Source organism: Podarcis gaigeae (assembly GCF_964106915.1).
Source record: "Podarcis gaigeae genome assembly, chromosome: 7".
Classification (NCBI taxonomy): Eukaryota; Metazoa; Chordata; class Lepidosauria; order Squamata; family Lacertidae; genus Podarcis; species Podarcis gaigeae.
Genome location: NC_139683.1, coordinates 76770107 through 76788321, shown reverse-complemented (window position 1 = coordinate 76788321; position 18215 = coordinate 76770107). Strand labels below are relative to the sequence as shown.

The 18215-nt window shown below is 42.2% G+C and overlaps 1 protein-coding gene and 1 long non-coding RNA gene across 8 annotated transcripts in view; one reads left to right on the top strand and one right to left on the bottom strand.

The window, feature by feature from the left end:
* Positions 1-10091, top strand: part of TRIO (trio Rho guanine nucleotide exchange factor) — a 260121-nt gene extending 250030 nt beyond the window's left edge. For all 5 annotated transcript variants that reach the window (XR_014566281.1, XM_083747100.1, XM_083747102.1 and 2 more), the window contains exons 51-57: positions 1203-1230; positions 2066-2228; positions 3055-3176; positions 3274-3352; positions 4514-4714; positions 7779-7917; positions 9439-10091. Coding sequence is in view for 4 of the 5 variants with exons in the window: in XM_083747100.1 (XP_083603226.1) it covers positions 1203-1230; positions 2066-2228; positions 3055-3176; positions 3274-3352; positions 4514-4714; positions 7779-7917; positions 9439-9981 (1275 nt within the window). In the remaining variant the exon portion in view is untranslated. The remainder of the gene's footprint in view (positions 1-1202; positions 1231-2065; positions 2229-3054; positions 3177-3273; positions 3353-4513; positions 4715-7778; positions 7918-9438) is intronic.
* LOC310848426 overlaps positions 1-18215 on the bottom strand; it is a 49423-nt gene that overhangs the window by 13744 nt on the left and 17464 nt on the right. For 2 of the 3 annotated variants that reach the window (XR_014566361.1, XR_014566362.1), the window contains exon 1: positions 6923-7381. This is a non-coding gene — a long non-coding RNA (uncharacterized lncRNA). Of the gene's footprint in view, positions 1-6922; positions 7382-18215 lie in introns of those variants that run through there. The other variant, XR_014566360.1, reaches the window with a different exon arrangement.

Sequence of the window (18215 nt, the reverse complement as noted above, 5' to 3'; positions counted from 1 at the left end):
TTTATCTGATGCAGCATCCATAACAGACCACAGGTGCATGACAGAAGCCTCCAAAAGTTTACAAAAAGTTTACAAAGCTTTAATGTCAAATAGATCCCTTTGCCATGACTTCCTACAATAAATCCAGATCCATACTTCTACACCCCATTTGAACATTCTCAGTACCCAAAAAAATGGCAGTTCTCAAGTCAAATATATTATCAATATCATATATATATATATATATTATCTAGACAAACTGTTATATAAATATCACTTCCATACAGCTCTAACAGAACAATAGATGGAATTGTTACTCACTTTAAGTGGGGGGGTGGTGGAGCATTTCTGAACCATTGTAGGTGAGAATACTTTGGGCTAGACTTGTAGTGAATAAAATTCTCTCTGTATAACATAATCACGTACAGTGGTACCTCTGGTTACGAACTTAATTCGTTCTGGAGGTCCGTTCTTAACCTGAAAGCATTCTCAACCTGAGGTACCACTTTAGCAAATGGGACTTCCCGGCGCTGCTGGCGCACGATTTCTGTTCTCATCCTGAGGTAAAGTTCTTAACCCGAGGTACTATTTCCGGGTTAGCGGAGTCTGTAACCCAAAGTGTTTGTAACCCGAGGTACCACTGTAATATCATAGAGCCATCATACTGGCACCATGATTGGGTGATGTCACAGATGATATTTGGTCACAATGGATCCACCAGGATTCTGAGCACTCCACAATTCCTGTGCTGAATGAAAAGGGAGTGTAAAAAGATTTTCATCCTGCCTGAATTGTACCTGGAGATTAGATCTGGTACGTCTTCAGAGACCCAGCAAAGGGGATATTTCTTGGTGGCGTTGTCAGTATGGGGGGGGGGGGGGAGGTACCCAGCCAGCAATGTACTGCTTTATATTTTCAGGAAATATTTTGGCATAAAAATCTCGCTGCTGGTCTCTAAATGTCCAATTTTAAGGAATGTAGTGGAAAAAGCTTTGTTGGTACAAGTGCACAGAAAATACCACGTTGTCTGTTGATCATGATATGTTAAGTACACCTGGCTATGCTGATGATTGTTGACCTTACAACATCATTGAGCACCAACTGCACACAGTCCTCTATGTCAACAGTTGACAGACGTTAAGACTACAGTTTTTAACCTTATTGTCCTTAAGAAATGTCTGGAGACTTTCAAAATGCTAACATTTTTCAACTTCCCTTTTCAGCTTCTCAACCCCAACTACATTTATGATGGTAAGTTGTGTTTAAGGTCACTGTTGCCAATAGCATGAAAATACATTTTTTCATTACAAAGGCAGAGAAAGTCTAAAATGCATTTAAAATGTGGCTGGTGAGCCTGCTAAGCCAGCAGAGGGAACTATCTGTGAGGCTGCAAAACGTCTGGGGAGTCGTAGATGCAATCCCTCTTCAGACATTTTCTAAATACCATAATGGCCAAACCAGTGGGCACCAGAAATGGGCCTTGGTGCTGAACAGTAGTCAGTGATGGGTGAGCCACCTGATCTGACTAAAGTCTTTTCAGTTTAAATGTAGAGATGTATTTTATCAGAGAGGCAATAGCAGAGATACAGTTTCTCCAATATCTTGGTTAAGTCATGAGAAACATTGCGTTGTCACAGGAAAAAAGGAGTGGCTGCATTTGAGAAATAACATTTTTTCCTAGCAGAATGTGAGACACAGTGCACTAATTGTGTCCATCCCCCTTGACTAGGCAGGAACCCACATGACAAACTTTTTCATCACTTCCTCCTCTCCTCCTTTTGCTTTCAGTTAATTTCCATGTCAGAGCCTGACAGAGAAAACTGTTAAGAGGCAGCCTATAGAACCAGAACAATAAAGAGAAATAGAAACAAATAACATAAGATCTAAGGGTTCGTTCCTAGTCTCTATATAGGTCACACACATCCTAATGGGCCTTAAGGCATATGCTGCCCTATATTTTTACCAGACTTAAACTGTACTGGCACTAACCGTATCACAGAGGTAACATGCAAACTGCATGTATTTAGGTGACAGAGAAGATGTATGAATTAACTCTTTAATGGCAATTGTTTCCTTCTCTTCCCAGTTCCCCCAGAATTCATAATACCATTAAGTGAGACAACATGTGAGATAGGAGAGACTGTCATTCTGAAATGCAAAGTCTGTGGTCGTCCCAAAGCTTCAGTAACTTGGAAAGGTCCTGAACATAACACACTGAGCAGTGACAGTCATTACAGCATCTCATACAGGTACCTGTGGCTTCTTCCTTTGCATGCTTTATACTGTGTCAAAAAGGGGGATTTGTGAGATAGTTGGCAAGAAAGCATAAAGAACATTTTGAAGGGACTACAGTGGTGCCTCGCAAGACGAAATTAATTCATTCCGCAAGTTTTTTCGTCTTGCGAGTTTTTCGTCTTGCAAAGCACGGTTTCCCATAGGAATGCATTGAAAATCAATTAATGTGTTCCTATGGAGACCGCTTGCCAGGCTGGTGGTGCGGAGAAGGGCTTTTCTCCCCGCCGCAAGCCTTCAGGACAGGTACGGGAACAGAGGGGAAGGCGCGCAGCGCTTCTCCTCTGTTCCCGGGGCTTGCGGTGGGAGGAGGGTTTTTCCTCCCCACGCCAACATTCAGAACAGCATTCTGAAAGTTGGCGGTGGGAAGGAAAACCCTCCTCCCACCGCAAGTCTTCAGGACAGCCATCCAAAGGCTGGCGGCGGGAGGAGGTCTCTCCGCCCCACCGCCAGCCTTCGGAGCAGCCATCCCAAGGCTGGCGGCGGGAGGAGGTCTCTCCGCCCCACCGCCAGCCTTCGGAGGAGGTCCGAGGACAGTGGGGAAGACGCGCTGCGCTTCCCCGCTGTCCCGGAGATTTCCCTATGGGCTTTGTCTTGCGAAGGAAGCCCATAGGGAAATTCGTTTTGCAAAGCGCCTCCAAAACGGAAAACCCTTTCGTCTAGCGGGTTTTCCGTCTTGCGAGGCGTTCGTCTTGCGGGGCACCACTGTAGATGATTGTGACTATAAATACCAGCTGAGTGTTTATAAATCTCACATGTTTACAAATTTATAATATTTTGCAGTGACTTGGGAGAAGCATCTCTGAAAATCATTGGTGTGACCACAGAAGATGATGGTATTTATACCTGTATAGCTGCAAACGATATGGGTTCAGTTTCATCTTCAGCCAGTCTACGAGTTTTAGGTGGGTCTATCTCTGTGGCAAGGAGACACAGAATAAAGATAGCAATTCTTTTCACATGTTAAATGCTCAATGTTAGATTATTTTTTCCACTTTTCAGGTCCTGGAAGTGATGGGATCATAGTCACCTGGAAAGATAACTTTGATTCCCTGTACAGTGAAGTGGCTGAGCTTGGCAGGTATGATTCATCCTACTTATATAATCATAAATATTTTTGGAAAGAAATGACTTCTGTGTTGAGATGGGCATTCAGCTGTTCTAGCATACTTTCAAGGACCCTGATAATGCAGAAATCAAGTGCTTTCTTAGAAAAGAGTTTGCATGGCAAGAGTAAACTCTACGCTTTTGGTGCTGGGGTATGAAAAGTAGCCTAAAACAATGTTATTACTTAACGTATATTAATTAAAACCTGAGTCATGCATTGGAGCAACTTCCAGTAAGGAAAAATCATGTCATTCAGCTAACATTAATGTGCAAAAGCTACCAAACCAGAATGAGATCAGGCAATTGTAAAATCACCTCCACACCATTTTGGTTACATATGAATCGGGCAAAATAAGCTGAACTTTGGGAAATCTTTGGACAGATCAATGTGCATTCAGAGAGGCTGCATAAAGCAGAAAGGAACCTGCAAGAAACATCAAGCCTGTGCTCCTCTTCCCTGTTCATTCATAGGCAGGAGAATTAGTTTCACTTTTTATGATGGACCTCTTGTTGCATGTGATTATGGTTTAAAGCAAACTCATCAGTTTCAAAACAAGCCAAACCCATGGGGTATGCAGTTGGCTTGTTTAACTATCCAGAGTTTGCTTTAAACCACAATCTCTGGTTCACACAATGAGCCAGGAATTGTGGGAAATGAAACTTAATTCTGATGAACCCCTCCTCCTAGCCCAGAGGTAGGGTGGAACATATGAGCCCAAGTCTTCATAAGAACAGCTTTCTACTCATGAATGTAGCTCTAAACTCTGAGTTTTAATTTTGTTCTTGTATTTCCCTGTTATAGCTGGCTCACATGAAAATACTGATACATACACTTATCATAAGAGCATCATATTTGTAACCTGCACACCTGACTGTCCAGAACATGAGAAACAGGCCCAGGCTGATTTAGTATACTTCATATAAATAATTATTATTATTAAAAAGTATTTAGTATTGTAAGTGTCTCAGAAATTGGACATCTGGTTGCATTTCAAAGGGAGAAAGTTTTAATAGTTCAAGACCAGCTTTGAATATGTATGTTTGCAAGTGTGGGGTGTGAAAATAAATACATCTCTCTCTCTCTTGTATTCCTTGCCTTGTGGAGCTGACTTTCCTTTCACCACTTGTTTTGCAGGGGCAGATTTTCTGTCATTAAGAGATGCGATCAGAAGGGAACCAAGCGAGAAGTAGCCGCTAAGTTCATAAATAAGAAACTGATGAAACGAGATCAGGTCACCCATGAACTCGGAGTTATGCAGAATCTCCAACACCCTCAGCTTGTCGGCCTCCTGGACACCTTTGAGAGTTCCACCAGTTACATCTTGGTGTTAGAGATGTGTGTGCCCTTTTATGTTACCTAATGTTATGTTGTGGTTTATTTTATATGCTGCTTTTTGACCCAGACTCTTCCCACAGTGGTCAAAAGAATATTAATGCAAAAGAAAAATGCAAAAGAAAAATGCAAAATAAAAATCAACCAAAACAATACAAAACCTAAAGAAAATCCCTATAATGCTAAACATAGAAGGAAAAAATAGGCAAACTGTTCCCAGTGCCAGCCCCACTAACCCCCCTAGCTCATCACCACTATTCCAACACACAGCACAAAACCTCCAGATAAAAACATGGCAAGCCAAAGGCCTGCACCGTCTTAGTCTTTTACAAAAACAACAAACCCATACTGACACAAGAAAAACAAGACATACTTGGAGACACCCAAATATCCTGGCTAACACACCACCAACTACACACCTTCTTAAACAATTCAACTGTAAAATCTGGTGCCACTAGGCCCTTGACCACCTTTGAAAATCTTCACCTGACAGTTCTTTGACACAAAGAACAATGGGAGCATGACCTAGGCTATGAAATTAACCCCACCCAATGGACTAGAAAGTGGTCTAAACCTCCATCTCAGCCAAAAGAAAGGAACTCACACTGAAACTCACATACAGATGGTACTTAACACTACAGAAACTGGCATTGATATGCCCAGGAACATCACCAAAATGTTGGAGAGGCAGTACCTCTACAGGCACATACCTGCACATGTGGTGGGAATGCCCCAAAATCCAACCATTCTGGACAGCCGTTCTACAAGAGATATGCAAAATAACTGAACAGGTATTAGAACTCACCCCAGAACTTGCCCCACTAAACATTTTCCAAGAGCATCATGACCGCTCACATGATAAAGACCTTATAATCCACCTACTCTCAGCAGCCAGTCACTGGAGAGACCAGTCAGGAGTGAACATGGACCAGTGGTACCAAAATGTATGGGAAACAGCCCTACTAGGAAAGCTAACCAATAGACTGCAACTGTCACGGGGACAAATAAAAGAGAATGCCTTCACCCCAGTGTGGCTCTCCTTTATCACGTACACAGCCCAACAAGACAACAACAAAAGCCCACCGACAGCATACAAAACAATCTGGTTAACCTGACCCAACAATTCCCCACCCCACCCCACAAACAAATCTCACTGCTGCCAACTAAACACAGCCAACCATTCCTTGGGGCCCCCACACAACCTCTTTCACTACCAAGGAAATATAATAAACAAACAGAAAGAAAACCTACCCAAATGATAGGTTTACCATTTCCCCGCCTCCCACCAAGCAATAGTCCTCTTACTGCTACCTGCAGATATTTTGCTCCTACGTGAAGTTGGCGATACATAAGACTCTCAACTTACACAGGGGTTGCGTTCAAGGGATAGTGCCTAATGCCAAAGTTGCTTATAGTCAAAACACATTGAGTTGAATGGTGGGTGGGATTGCGAAAGTCTCTTTTCCAAGAAGCCCGCCCCCTTTTAAATATTTTTTGTGTGTGTTGTTGTTAAGCGCATAAAACTGAATGCGTGCATGTTGCGAGTTATTCCTCGCTATTAACTTTTAGGAGAAAAAAAAATACATTCCTGTTTAGGTAAATGTAAACATTACTGTTTACTAGGGTATTTGATAGCTAAAAGTTCTGTCCCAGGCAACCCTGAAATTAATAGTTGCAGAGCGGGTGATTGCTTTTCAGTAGCCTTTTTTGGAAGGTAGTTTTAAACCATTTTTAAAGATGTTTTAATAGCATTACTATGGATACATTTGCAGCCCTGGGCTCCTTTGGAGGAAAATGCGGGGTATACATCAAAGAAACAAACATCCCTCTAGCCTCTCTTGCCTCACACATCTGGTTGCTTGGCAAGCCACTCAGTCAGGATGCCAAACAAACCAGGATTACCCCTGGATCCTTGGTTCAGACATGATGACAAACCACATTTAGAGCAAGCTGAAACTGATAAACTAAAAGCAAACCACGGTTTCAAGTTATGGTTTGTTGCCGTAGAACAAATGATGGTTATTTGTGCATAATGTGTTTGGGTGTTCAGACAAACCATGAATTAAACAAACTATGGCTAAGCTCCTGTATAATGTTGCGAGTCTCCATCCATAGTTCTTCAGGCACTCTGCCCACCAAATCTAAATCCTTAAACCTGTTCCTCACTTCCACTGTGTATTCATAAGGGATTTGATTTAGATTGTATCTTACCAGCCCAGTGGTTTTTCCTACTTTCTTCAGTTTAAGCTTGAATTTTGCTATAAGAAGCTGATGATCTGAGCCACAGTCAGCTCTGGGTCTTGTTTTTGCTGACTGTATAGAGCTTCTCCATCTTTGGCTGCAGAGAATATAATCAATCTGATTTCAATGCTGCCCATCTGGTGATGTCCATGTGTAGAGTCAACTAAACAACAACAACAACAATGGCTTAGCTCTACATTCAAACGTGGCCAATATGTTATGCTCTTGATTTCTAGATGTTAAATGTTGAAGATAGGAAAATCTTACATGATTAGAATCTTACACTTATTTTGTGAGTACGTCTTCATAAATACACACCTGAGTTTAAATCAGGCTACATTTCTACTTCAAGTTAATCCTAAGAACAAGTAATCACAGAGCAATAATGGAGATTTCTCACTTTATGGTGAGATTTGTGGGGGTTAAAAAAAAAGTTACCGTATTGTTTGCTCTATAAGTCTCACTTTTTCCCTCCTAAAAAGTAAGGGGAAATGTGTGTGCAACCTATGGAGCGAGTGCAGGCTGCACAGCTATCCCAGAAGCCAGAACAGCAAGAGGGATTGCTGATTTCACTGCGTAGTGATCCCTCTTACTGTTCTGGCTTCTGAGATTCAGGATTTTTTTTTTTTCTTGTTTTCCTTCTCCAAAAACTGGTACAGTCTTGTAGTCTGGTGCGAAAAATACGGCAATTTATTTCTACACACACACACCCCTCTATAATAGTTAGGACTAGCTCTACCATGCAGCAGAGTTAAATCATTCCCCCCCCCCCAAATGTGGACAGATGATGATGATGATGATTAACATGACACTTATGCTTTCATAGTGCTAACCAGGGCCGCCTTCTGGACTACATCGTGCAATGGGGAAACCTCACGGAAGGAAAGATCAAGCTATACCTGGGGGAGATTCTGGATGCTGTACAGTATCTTCACAATTGCAGAATAGTGCACTTGGACCTAAAGGTGAACTGGATAACAGGTTTTTCTCCCCCGAATACCGTCAATACCAGGATATACTTCAGAGCACCCACACATTTCTGACAGACTAGCTGGTGGTCCAGTCTTGTGTGTGGAAACAAGGTTCATCCAGGGGACGTATTATTCGCCCAGTCCCATCTCCTTACTGCACAAAGGCTGTAAGTGCTGTGAGAGCCTTGTGTGAATAGGAAGCCAACTCAAGGAACAATGTACAGTTGTGGCCAAAGCCCACTTTGAGCCTGATGTCGGGAACTGGCAGGACGCTAATGAGTGGGCATCGGTGGCAGGCAAGCTGGAGTCCGAATCGGGAGAGGGGAGCAGTGGGTTGGGGGCGACCCATACCAGCCAGGGGGCAAGAATTGGAGGATGGAAGAATCAGAGGAGAAAGGAAGGTCAAGCTAGGGAAGGGCTCCCTCACCCTCTCCTGCACCACTCTCTCCCAGAACCAAGAGAGAGATGAAGCGGGAAGAGCAGAGGCAAAACGTTTCCACGCAGGCGTAGTCTCTGGCTGCGTGTGCACCGCCTGTCAGGGTGAGGTACTTAAAGTTGTGGTCCCCTGTTGCTGCAACTGCTCCATAGGATGCAGACTCTGCATGTAGCTATCCAGAGCTGTAGAAACGACTAAGTTATCTTTGACCATAAAGCATTAACTATCTGTTGTGTGCCTTCCATTGGCTGGAAAGTGCCCTTGACAGCTGTGTACACATCTCTGTAAGCCACGGTTTATGCTTAGCATGAACAAGCAGCATTCTGCTCAGTCATGTTTGCTCTACTCATGCTTTGTTTGGAAAGAAGCAAACTGCTGAGTGTTGGTTTTTTTTAAAAAAGTGAATTTGACTTTCTTTCTATATGCCATACCTTGATGCTTAAAGTAGGAGAAATTATTGTGACTTTCACATCTATACTTCACAATACTTGGTTCGCAGGATTCTTAACGTCGGGGGCAGCCTGTCTACGAAGTGGAAGGAAATTTGACTTTTACCCTCTCCAATTCCCTAATGCAAATCTCCCCGCCATCCCTGCAAAAGAGAGCAGCAACTGCTGTTAGCCACAGAGGAGGAAACATAAAGGCTCTTGTATTATTCCTTTGTGTTTTCTCCTAGGTGGCTAACAGCAGCTTCAATAGGAGCAATTTTGATTATTCTGTAGCGTTGAGGGGCTACAGAACCGCCTAGTTTGCAGTTCTGATCACCCTCCACAAACGCTTTTCCCAGCAGCTGCTTTTAGCAAAATAAAAAGATGCTGCGAGATGCATTCAAATATTCCCCGCATCACATTTTAAGTTTTCCTCTCGTACGTTAAATGGGTAGTGTAGTCAGCACGCTCAGATACGGTCGTCTTGTTTTCTGTGTGTTTCATTTCGGAATCTGTCGAACATTTGGAAATTGTGCCGACTCCTCTGAGGCTTGAAAGTACACGTTAGGTTGTTACGGGTGAGGCTGTTTAAACATGTGGCGCTTTGCTTGGCGTAACAAGTGACAACTTTCCCTTCTTCGTCTCTTCCAGCCTGAAAACATTCTGGTGGACAAGAGCTTGGCCAAAGCAACGATCCGACTGGCTGACTTTGGAGATGCAGTCCAGCTCAACACCACGTACCACATCCACCAGCTCCTTGGGAACCCAGAGTTTGCAGCTCCCGAAATTATCCTTGGAAATCCTGTCTCCCTGACCTCAGATGTGTGGAGCCTCGGAGTGCTCACATACGTTCTCCTTAGCGGCGTGTCTCCTTTCCTGGACGAAAGTGTAGAGGAAACCTGCCTGAACATTTGCCGCCTAGACTTTAGCTTCCCAGACGACTACTTCAAAGGAGTAAGCCAGAAGGCCAAAGATTTTGTCTGCTTCCTATTGCAGGATGACCCAGCCAAGCGCCCTTCGGCTGCACTGGCTCTGCAGGAGCAATGGCTGCAGCCAGGCAGTGCCAAAAGTGCTGACAGCATTGACATAGCCAGACTGACTTCATTCATTGAGCGGCGAAAACACCAGAACGATGTTCGACCCATTCGTAGCATTAAAAACTTCTTACAGAGCAGGCTCTTGCCAAAAGTTTGACCTATCTTTGATGTGTTCTCTCATTCTCTTTCACCTGTCAGCTAAACTGCGGGTGAAGCTCTCCTGCCAATCAGCTGTTGACTTGAATTTGGGGTGAAGGAAAAAAAGAAGAAGAAGCCAATCAGCTGCTAGCGTATTCATCGTGTGGAAATGCATTCCAAGTAAATCTAAGCACGGTTGTACTTGGGACTAGCACTGCAAAACTATGTTGGGGTGGAGGACTGCAACATTGTACTCTGCAAAAGGCAATGAAGAACTTGACACTTACTACAGTATTTTAATTCAGGGTTCTGCAAAAAAAAAAAATCCTTTTTTAAAAACGTCTGATGAGAATTGAAATTTTGCAACCGATCTTAACTAGCGTTTTCAAGATTTTAGACAGAGGGGGAAAAATATGCCTTTGTTCAAAGCACTGGTATTGAGAGACAAGGTACAGACACTGACACTTAAAAGACGACTGAACAAAATGGCTGCCTGTCTAGATGGTGTCCGTTTTGACCCATCTGATTTTATTTTATTTTTTTGGACTTGGACATAGAGCTTTCCAGTTGCCTCGCCTGTGTGTATCTTGCATAGCAGTGCACTGAGATCAGACTCTGCTTTTAAGTGCATCCAACCTCAAGATTTTTGCATACAAATAGAATGAACCATTTTGCTCTGATAAAATGTAGGCCTTACTTGTAAATAGACTGTTACCTGCCTTCAACCTGTGTCTCTTTAATTTCCCCCCTCTTCTCCTCTCCCTATAACTTCCCCCCCCAAATGGTGGTGAACCACTGTGTGGGTCTTCAGTTCAGGTCAGCCCTGGCTTGACCTATCAGAAAAGAACTCTTGGGTTTGGTGTCCTTAAGCCAACCTCTTATCGTCAAGCAGTATACAGCAGGAAGAAAATACTGTAAATGCACTCACTTTGGGATTTTTGTTTTGTTTTGGGTTTTTTTTTAATTTCATATCATGTGCAATGTTGTGGCTTTAACATTTTATGCAACTATTTATGAGGACCCCTGTTGTAACTGTAATAAATATATAGAAAAAGCACATTCATAGTATGGCGAACTTTATGACTTTTGTGTTGGGGATTTCCAGGACTGGGTTGGGGGGGACTGGGTTGGGGTTTTATCACTGTGTCATTAACTTGAGCCTTAGCTTAGGTCCTAGTTCGGAAGTCTTGCTGGTTTTAAAAGGATTGTAAAATTATTTTCATTTCCTGAAATGCAAACTGGATAAGGAAAACAAGGCGACATTTTCAAAAGACGGTTTGTTTTGTTTGTTCGAGATGCCAAAGTGTTAATTCACCCCATAATCGATCTCTACTTTTTAGAATTTTCAGATTTGTCTATTGCTTTCTGTACAATAACTGAGTGAATGGTGTGTGTGTTTTTTTCCTCTTTGAAGAAAATACTGTCATAAATTGGACCGGAACCTGACGGAAAATAACTGTCTGCTTTTTTTAATGAGTTCCAAGACATAGGCAATATGTGAAATATTAAGTCATTGATGGTTTTCTGTGCATCAGTGAGCTAGCATGGATGTTCAGCCATCCATGTTTCTCTTTGTGCTTTATGCCTGTTGAAACAAACCTAGCCTGCATCCCTTACAAAATAGACATAGCAGTCCGTCTTAAGCCATAATCTGGCTTTGGTTTTAATTTTAATAATTGCAACTTCCATTGTAATCTATTTATTACTCTTTTTTGTAAAGTTGTACAGAAACTCTTTAAACAAAAAATTAAAATCAAAACTGGATGGATATGTATTCATACCAACCATAACTTTTTTTCTGCTTGTGAATTATTATTATTATTTCATTCCTTATTTTAGTTGGATTTTTGCTTTATTTTGCATGTATATTTCTTTGTACAGCAACATTGCGTGTTTACACAGTATGATGTGATGTAAATATTTTATTTTGCCATCAGTTATTTTAAAAAAATTAAACATATTTAACAGATGTGCCTGATTATTACTATTATTATTTTAATTAGGAGCCTCTAGTATATCGAGTGCTATAAGTTTTCATTATACCGGTAAGTATTAGAAACGTGTTCAGTGTTTTAAAAAAAGGAAGGTAGCTTCTTTCTCTTTCATAGGTGTGTGCCTGATAAAGGCAGGATGCCCATTACAAATGATGTTTGCACAGAACGATAAGCCTTTGGCTTAATAAACCACACTGTTACACAAACAGTTTGTTGGTACACATGGTACAATGGTGTACCATTGCTTTGCAACACCAGGAAACTGGATATCTTAACATTTATGTCTGAACCCAGGGTCATGTTTTGTGTCTTCCTCCAAGACAGGATCATTAGCAAGCCTTAAATGCAAGTTTCATTGTTGACTTACCAGGGTGGATTTGATTTAAATCAAATCGATTTAAATCACGATTTAAATCCCAAGTCAGTAAGACTCAATTTAAAAAATCATCATCTTTTTTCCAGAAAGACTCATTCTTGCTGGTATAATCTTACTATTTACAACCAGATGAAAGTTTCATTTTTGGAATAATAAATTTTCAGAGTAGTTTTTACAGTTATATCCAAAATTACTGATTTGGTTATACTATCAGAAATACATAGACAGGTAATTATGAAATTATTGTGAGGTTTAGTAAGTTAACTTTATATTTGGGCAACTTTTCTGCTGCACTTAATTGGAAGGAGAAAAATAATCATTTCCTTAATAACAATTTAAACTATTTAACTAAAACAGACTTCCTCAAACTCGGCCCTCCAGATGTTTTGAAACTACATTCCCATCATCCCTGACCACTGGTCCTGCTAGCTAAGGATCATGGGAGTTGTAGGCCAAAAACATCTGGAGGCCCGAATTTAAGGAAGCCTGAACTAAAACAATAACATTATAGCATATGTATCCATGTTTGTTAACTGATGTGGTTAAATGATTTTTTAAATTAAAAAAAAAACCAGACTGAGCTTTAGCACTCATGAAAAACTTAAAACAAATCCTTATTTCCTGGTGAATAGCCTTTCGACTATAATGTAACTTAAGTAGAAAACTATCTTTAGAAAGATTTTTCCTCCAAAAGCATTTTATTTTAAAAATCCAACTTAAATTTCAAAAAATCATTTTTTAAAAAATACAGTGGTACCTCGGGTTAAGTACTTAATTCGTTCTGGAGGTCCGTACTTAAACTGAAACTGTTCTTAACCTGAAGCACCAGTTTAGCTAATGGGGCCTCCTGCTGCCGCCGCGCCGCCAGAGCACGATTTCTGTTCTCATCCTGAAGCAAGGTTCTTAACCTGAAGCACTATTTCTGGGTTAGCGGAGTCTGTAACCTGAAGCGTATGTAACCTGAGGTACCACTGTAAATAAAATCATTGATTTTTATCCACCCTGTGACTTACAAATCCTGGCTTGTTAGAAAGAAGCACACCATTATTCTGAGTTCAGACATAATGCTAAGCTATCCCCTTCCTGGTTCATTTGCTAGCTTTTGCAATGGGAGGAGCAATCAGGCTGCATGCCCCAGCACACAGCCTGTGAGCACAGTGTTAGTGTGGTTACTGCAAAGGATTCTGTTTATTAAGAGACCACGGGAAATACAGTTAAATGTATTTGTAACTGTGTGCACACACTCTATTTCAGGGGTAGGCAACCTAAGGCCTGTGAGCCAGATGCAGCCCAATTGCCTTCTAAATCTAGCCCGCGGACGGTCCAGGAATCAATGTGTTTTTACATGAGTAGAATGTGTCCTTTTATTTAAAATGCATCTCTGGGTTATTTGTGGGGCATAGGAATTCATTCATTATTATTTTTTTTCAAAATATGGTCCGGCCCACCACTTGGTCTGAGGGACGGTGGACCGGCCCATGGCTGAAAAAGGTTGCTGACCCCTGGTCTATTTGCTTCAGGTAGGTAGCCGTGTTGGTCTTGACGCTGTCGAAATAAATAAATAAAAATAACTAATTGTCCAGTAGCACCTTAGAGACCAACTAAGTTTGCTGCTGCTGTTGTTTTAAAATAGTGTATTGATCTGTTTTGTAGCGTAATTGTATTCTGCAGTTCAAACTGCAGTACAGTGGTACCTCGGGTTATGTACTTAATTCGTTCTGGAGGTCCGTTCTTAACCTGAAACTGTTCTTAATCTGAAGCACCACTTTAGCTAATGGGGCCTCCCGCTGCTGCCAGAGCACGATTTCTGTTCTCATCCTGAAGCAAAGTTCTTAACCTGAAGCACTATTTTTGGGTTAGCGGAGTCTGTAACCTGAAGCGTATGTAACCTGAAGCATATGTAACCCGAGGTACCACTGTAACATGAGTTCCCAATTGAGGCTCACCTCACAACTTTGCAACTTGGTGCCAACTTGGAACAAAATATTGTGGGGGCCCAGGTAAGCCCCACCCTGCATAATCAATCACATGTCGTAGTGAGCACACACAATTTGAATGGGAATGCCCATCAACTTTGTGGGGGCCCGGCCCTCAATTATTTTATTTGGGGGGGGGCAAAGGGCCCACAGCCCCTAGGAATTGGCTCATATGCAGCTTTGTCATTGGACAAAGGTATTTTACTTCTCCCCTGCCCCCAAGCTTTTAATGTTCAATTCCAGGCTGTTTGATCCCTGTAGTTCTCTGGGCCCATGGCTAAAGAACTGAACTGGGGCATGTTTCCATTGCTCCACAAAGTTTACATAAAAGGTTTACTGGATGAAACTCTGGTGCGTGTATGAGGCAAGGTCACCCAAGAACTGCTTCACAGCGTCAGCATCAGCTGAAACAAAAAAAAAATCTTTCCAGTAGCACCTTAAAGACCAACTAAGTTAGTTCTTGGTATGAGCTTTCGTGTAGCTGTTTTACTACAAAGGAATTTCAGAAATAGACTGGAAAGAGAAGCTGCTGAATTGCAACTTATCACCAAACTTAAAACCATGGAGAGACCTGGTCTGAACAAAGACCTTGGATTCTTATCTCATTATACATGACAAAGCCATTTTTCACCTTTTCACCCCTTGCTTTTTCCTGTAAGACCTATTGCAGTCGTTAAGAGTCGTCAACAGGCTCATCACAGCTATCTGCCAATCACCCATTCCCACCACCCTTCTGAGTAATACCCCTCCCCACCTTCTCACTATATAGAAGGGTCTGGAAACTTCTGTTTCAGTGTATCTGAAGAAGTGTGCATGCACACGAAAGCTCATACCAAGAACTAACTTAGTTGGTCTTTAAGGTGCTACTGGAAGGATTTTTTTTTTATTTTTTATTTTTTACTATGGCAGACCAACACGGCTACCTATCTGTAACAGCATCAGCTGAGTAACATGCAAGCAACGTGAGCCAAGAAAGGCACAATTTGAGTTGGGTTTGGATAATGGGACTGAAGAAATTGCAGTTCAAAAATAAATGGAGAAGATTAGAATCTTAATAAAGCCCAAGTCGCTTGGTGGTGGTGGTTTCTTTTATTTTTTAAAAAATGGCTTGTTCCCGGGCATTCTGTTTTCGTGACTTAACGTGTTTTGCTTTCTCAGCCTTCCACGTCCCAGTAATCCCACGGTTTAAATAGCAAAGAGGGGAGCACCTGGGTAAATTGTGCATTGTGTGTTATACTTTCTCCTTTAACTGGGTGATCAATTTTGGGTGGTATTTTCAAGAAGCTTTTATAAGTAGGCATGATTTTCACAAGCTGTGGTATTTCCAAATATGCAATACAGTGGTACCTCGGGTTAATTACTTAATTCGTTCCGGAGGTCCGTTCTTAACCTGAAACTGTTCTTAACCTGAAGCACCACTTGAGCTAATAGGGCCTCCTGCTGCTCCGCCGGAGCCCGATTTCTGTTCTTATCCTGAAGCAAAGTTCTTAACCTGAATCACTGTTTCTGGGTTAGCGGAGTGTGTAACCTGAAGCGTATGTAACCTGAAGCGTATGTAACCCGAGGTACCACTGTACATATAAACAGTGCTTTTTTTCTGAGGGTATGCAAGGGTACGCATACCCCTAAACATTTTGTGAATCTAAAGGGAGAAGAAACAAATTTTTAAAAGATCTTTAGTTTCTTCTCTAGCGTGGTGAATTGTCAGTTCCGTGCTACCCCCGATGGCGGCCTTTTGTCCATTTACTGTATTTATTTCTCCCGATTTGAACTATAAAATGGTGGTTTTCTTGAGTCAAAATGAGAGTACCCCTAAACATTTTTTTAGAAAGCACTGCATATAAAATAGTGGTATGTTTGGAAGGTCCACTATTTGTGGCAGAGATGCCTGTAATGACGAGTGTGATGATGTGGAACCTCTCAACTACTCGGGGGGGGGGGGAGCTGTTGGTCATGCAAGATTCATAGTCCCAATTCTGCTGCCCTAGCTGTTTCTCACTTCTCCAAAGGTGGAGGTCGCCTGTGGCAACTCCACCCTGCTCAAGATGATGGCCTCAATCCGCCTCATGGTCCTATGAATTACACAGAAAATGAAGCCTTTTTCAGAGGAAGAAAACTTGCAACAAACTGGAGGACGGGGCTACAGCAACCATTTTGGGTTTTCCTTGGAGATTTAAGGAGTTCTTCTAATAGCCACTTCTCCCACATCCAATCTCCAGGGAGAGAGATACCTTGGTTTACAAACTTAACCCATACCGGAAGTCCGTTCTTAAACCAAAACCATTCTTAAACCAAAGTGCGCTTTCCCTAATGAGGCCTCCTACCGCCGGTGCCCATCCACCGTTTGGATTCTGTTCTTAGACCAAGGTAAAGTTCTCAAACCAAGACACTATTTCCGGTTTTGCGGAGTTTGTACACCAAATCGTTCTTAAACTGAGGTACCACTGTACTGTAGTTTTACACCTTCCTTTCAGACTCTTATCTTATTCCAAGCAGCACGTTCTCCATCTCACTGTCCCCCCAGCCCTGCTTCTACTGTTTACACACACACACTTAACGCATCCACCTTGGTTGAGAGACAGTAAATATACGATTCCTTCCCCTGAAGACTTTCACGCTTTCAAGATTCTAGAGTGGTCTCTGTACCAAGGAATCATTTCCTGAACATCTCAGATCACAGACAAACAATTTGCCTGGTAAGATATATGGCCAAGCCAGTACTCTGGTACCATTCGCATGAACAAGCAGTTTAGCGGTAAGGGGGGTACTCCAGGTATCTTGCAAAACCGTTTAAAAAAAATATTCAACAAGATACTCAAACTCTGACAGGAAAAGTGGAGTCCTCTGATTTCTGAATGAATGCTAAACATGTTTGCATCCTATCTATACATCATTTATTCTGCCACGGTCTTGGGTTCAAGCTCCAAATCAGAGGAGGAGCCAGCTGAGTGCAGGGTTGTTGTACTACCAAGTGGAGTGGGCTTCTGATGCTGATGGTTCAGTGTTTGAGGAACAGGAGGTTGATAGTTCAGAGCCTGAGCCAGGATCTGCTACCCCAGAACCAGATTTTATCAAAGGATGTGCTTCCTCCACTAACACACCTGCCCAGTGGTGCAAGGAGCACACAGGCATGAAGCCACAGAGAAGTACAGTGGTGTCCCGCAAGACGAAAAACTCGCTAGACAAAATAGTTTTCCGTCTTTTGAGTCATTCCGCAAGACGAATTTCCCTATGGGCTTGCTTCGCAAGACGAAACGTCTTGCGAGTTCTTGCGAGTTTTTTCCCCTTTTTTTAAAGCCGCTAATAGCCGCTAATAGCCACTAAGCCACTAATAGCCGTGCTTCGCAAGACGAAAAAACCGCTATACGAAGAGACTCGTGTAACGGATTAATTTCGTCTTGCGAGGCACCACTGTAAAGAAGCACTCATCCAGACTAAAGTCTTCAGGCCAAGGAGGTGGAGTTTGGGAAAGGGGGTCACGAGGAAGAGACGAATAAGACCTCAGTTTAACTTCAGTGTTTGTCGGAGCGAGTTGCTTGCTCAGAGCTATCTGCATTGTCATCACCCCTAATCTGCCTTGATCCTGTGGGTATCTAATATGAACGGGTCAGAACACTCTGCTGGTTCTCCTCACAAGGAAATGTAAGGAGACACATGGGGCACTAAAGCCTCACCCTCTGACTTGGAAATTGTACTTAGTGGCTTCCTGATATTAACTTTTTCTGTGAGATTTAGGTCAGGAATTTTGAAGGGGGGGTTGGTAGGGGAGGTTATTGAAAACAATTAGAGTGTTTAGTTACTTTAAAGGGTGTTTACCTAGTTGTTCCTATCATGGGGGACATGAGTGGCACTGTGGTCTAAACCACTGAGCCTCTTGGGATTGCCGATCGGAAGATTGGTGGTTCGA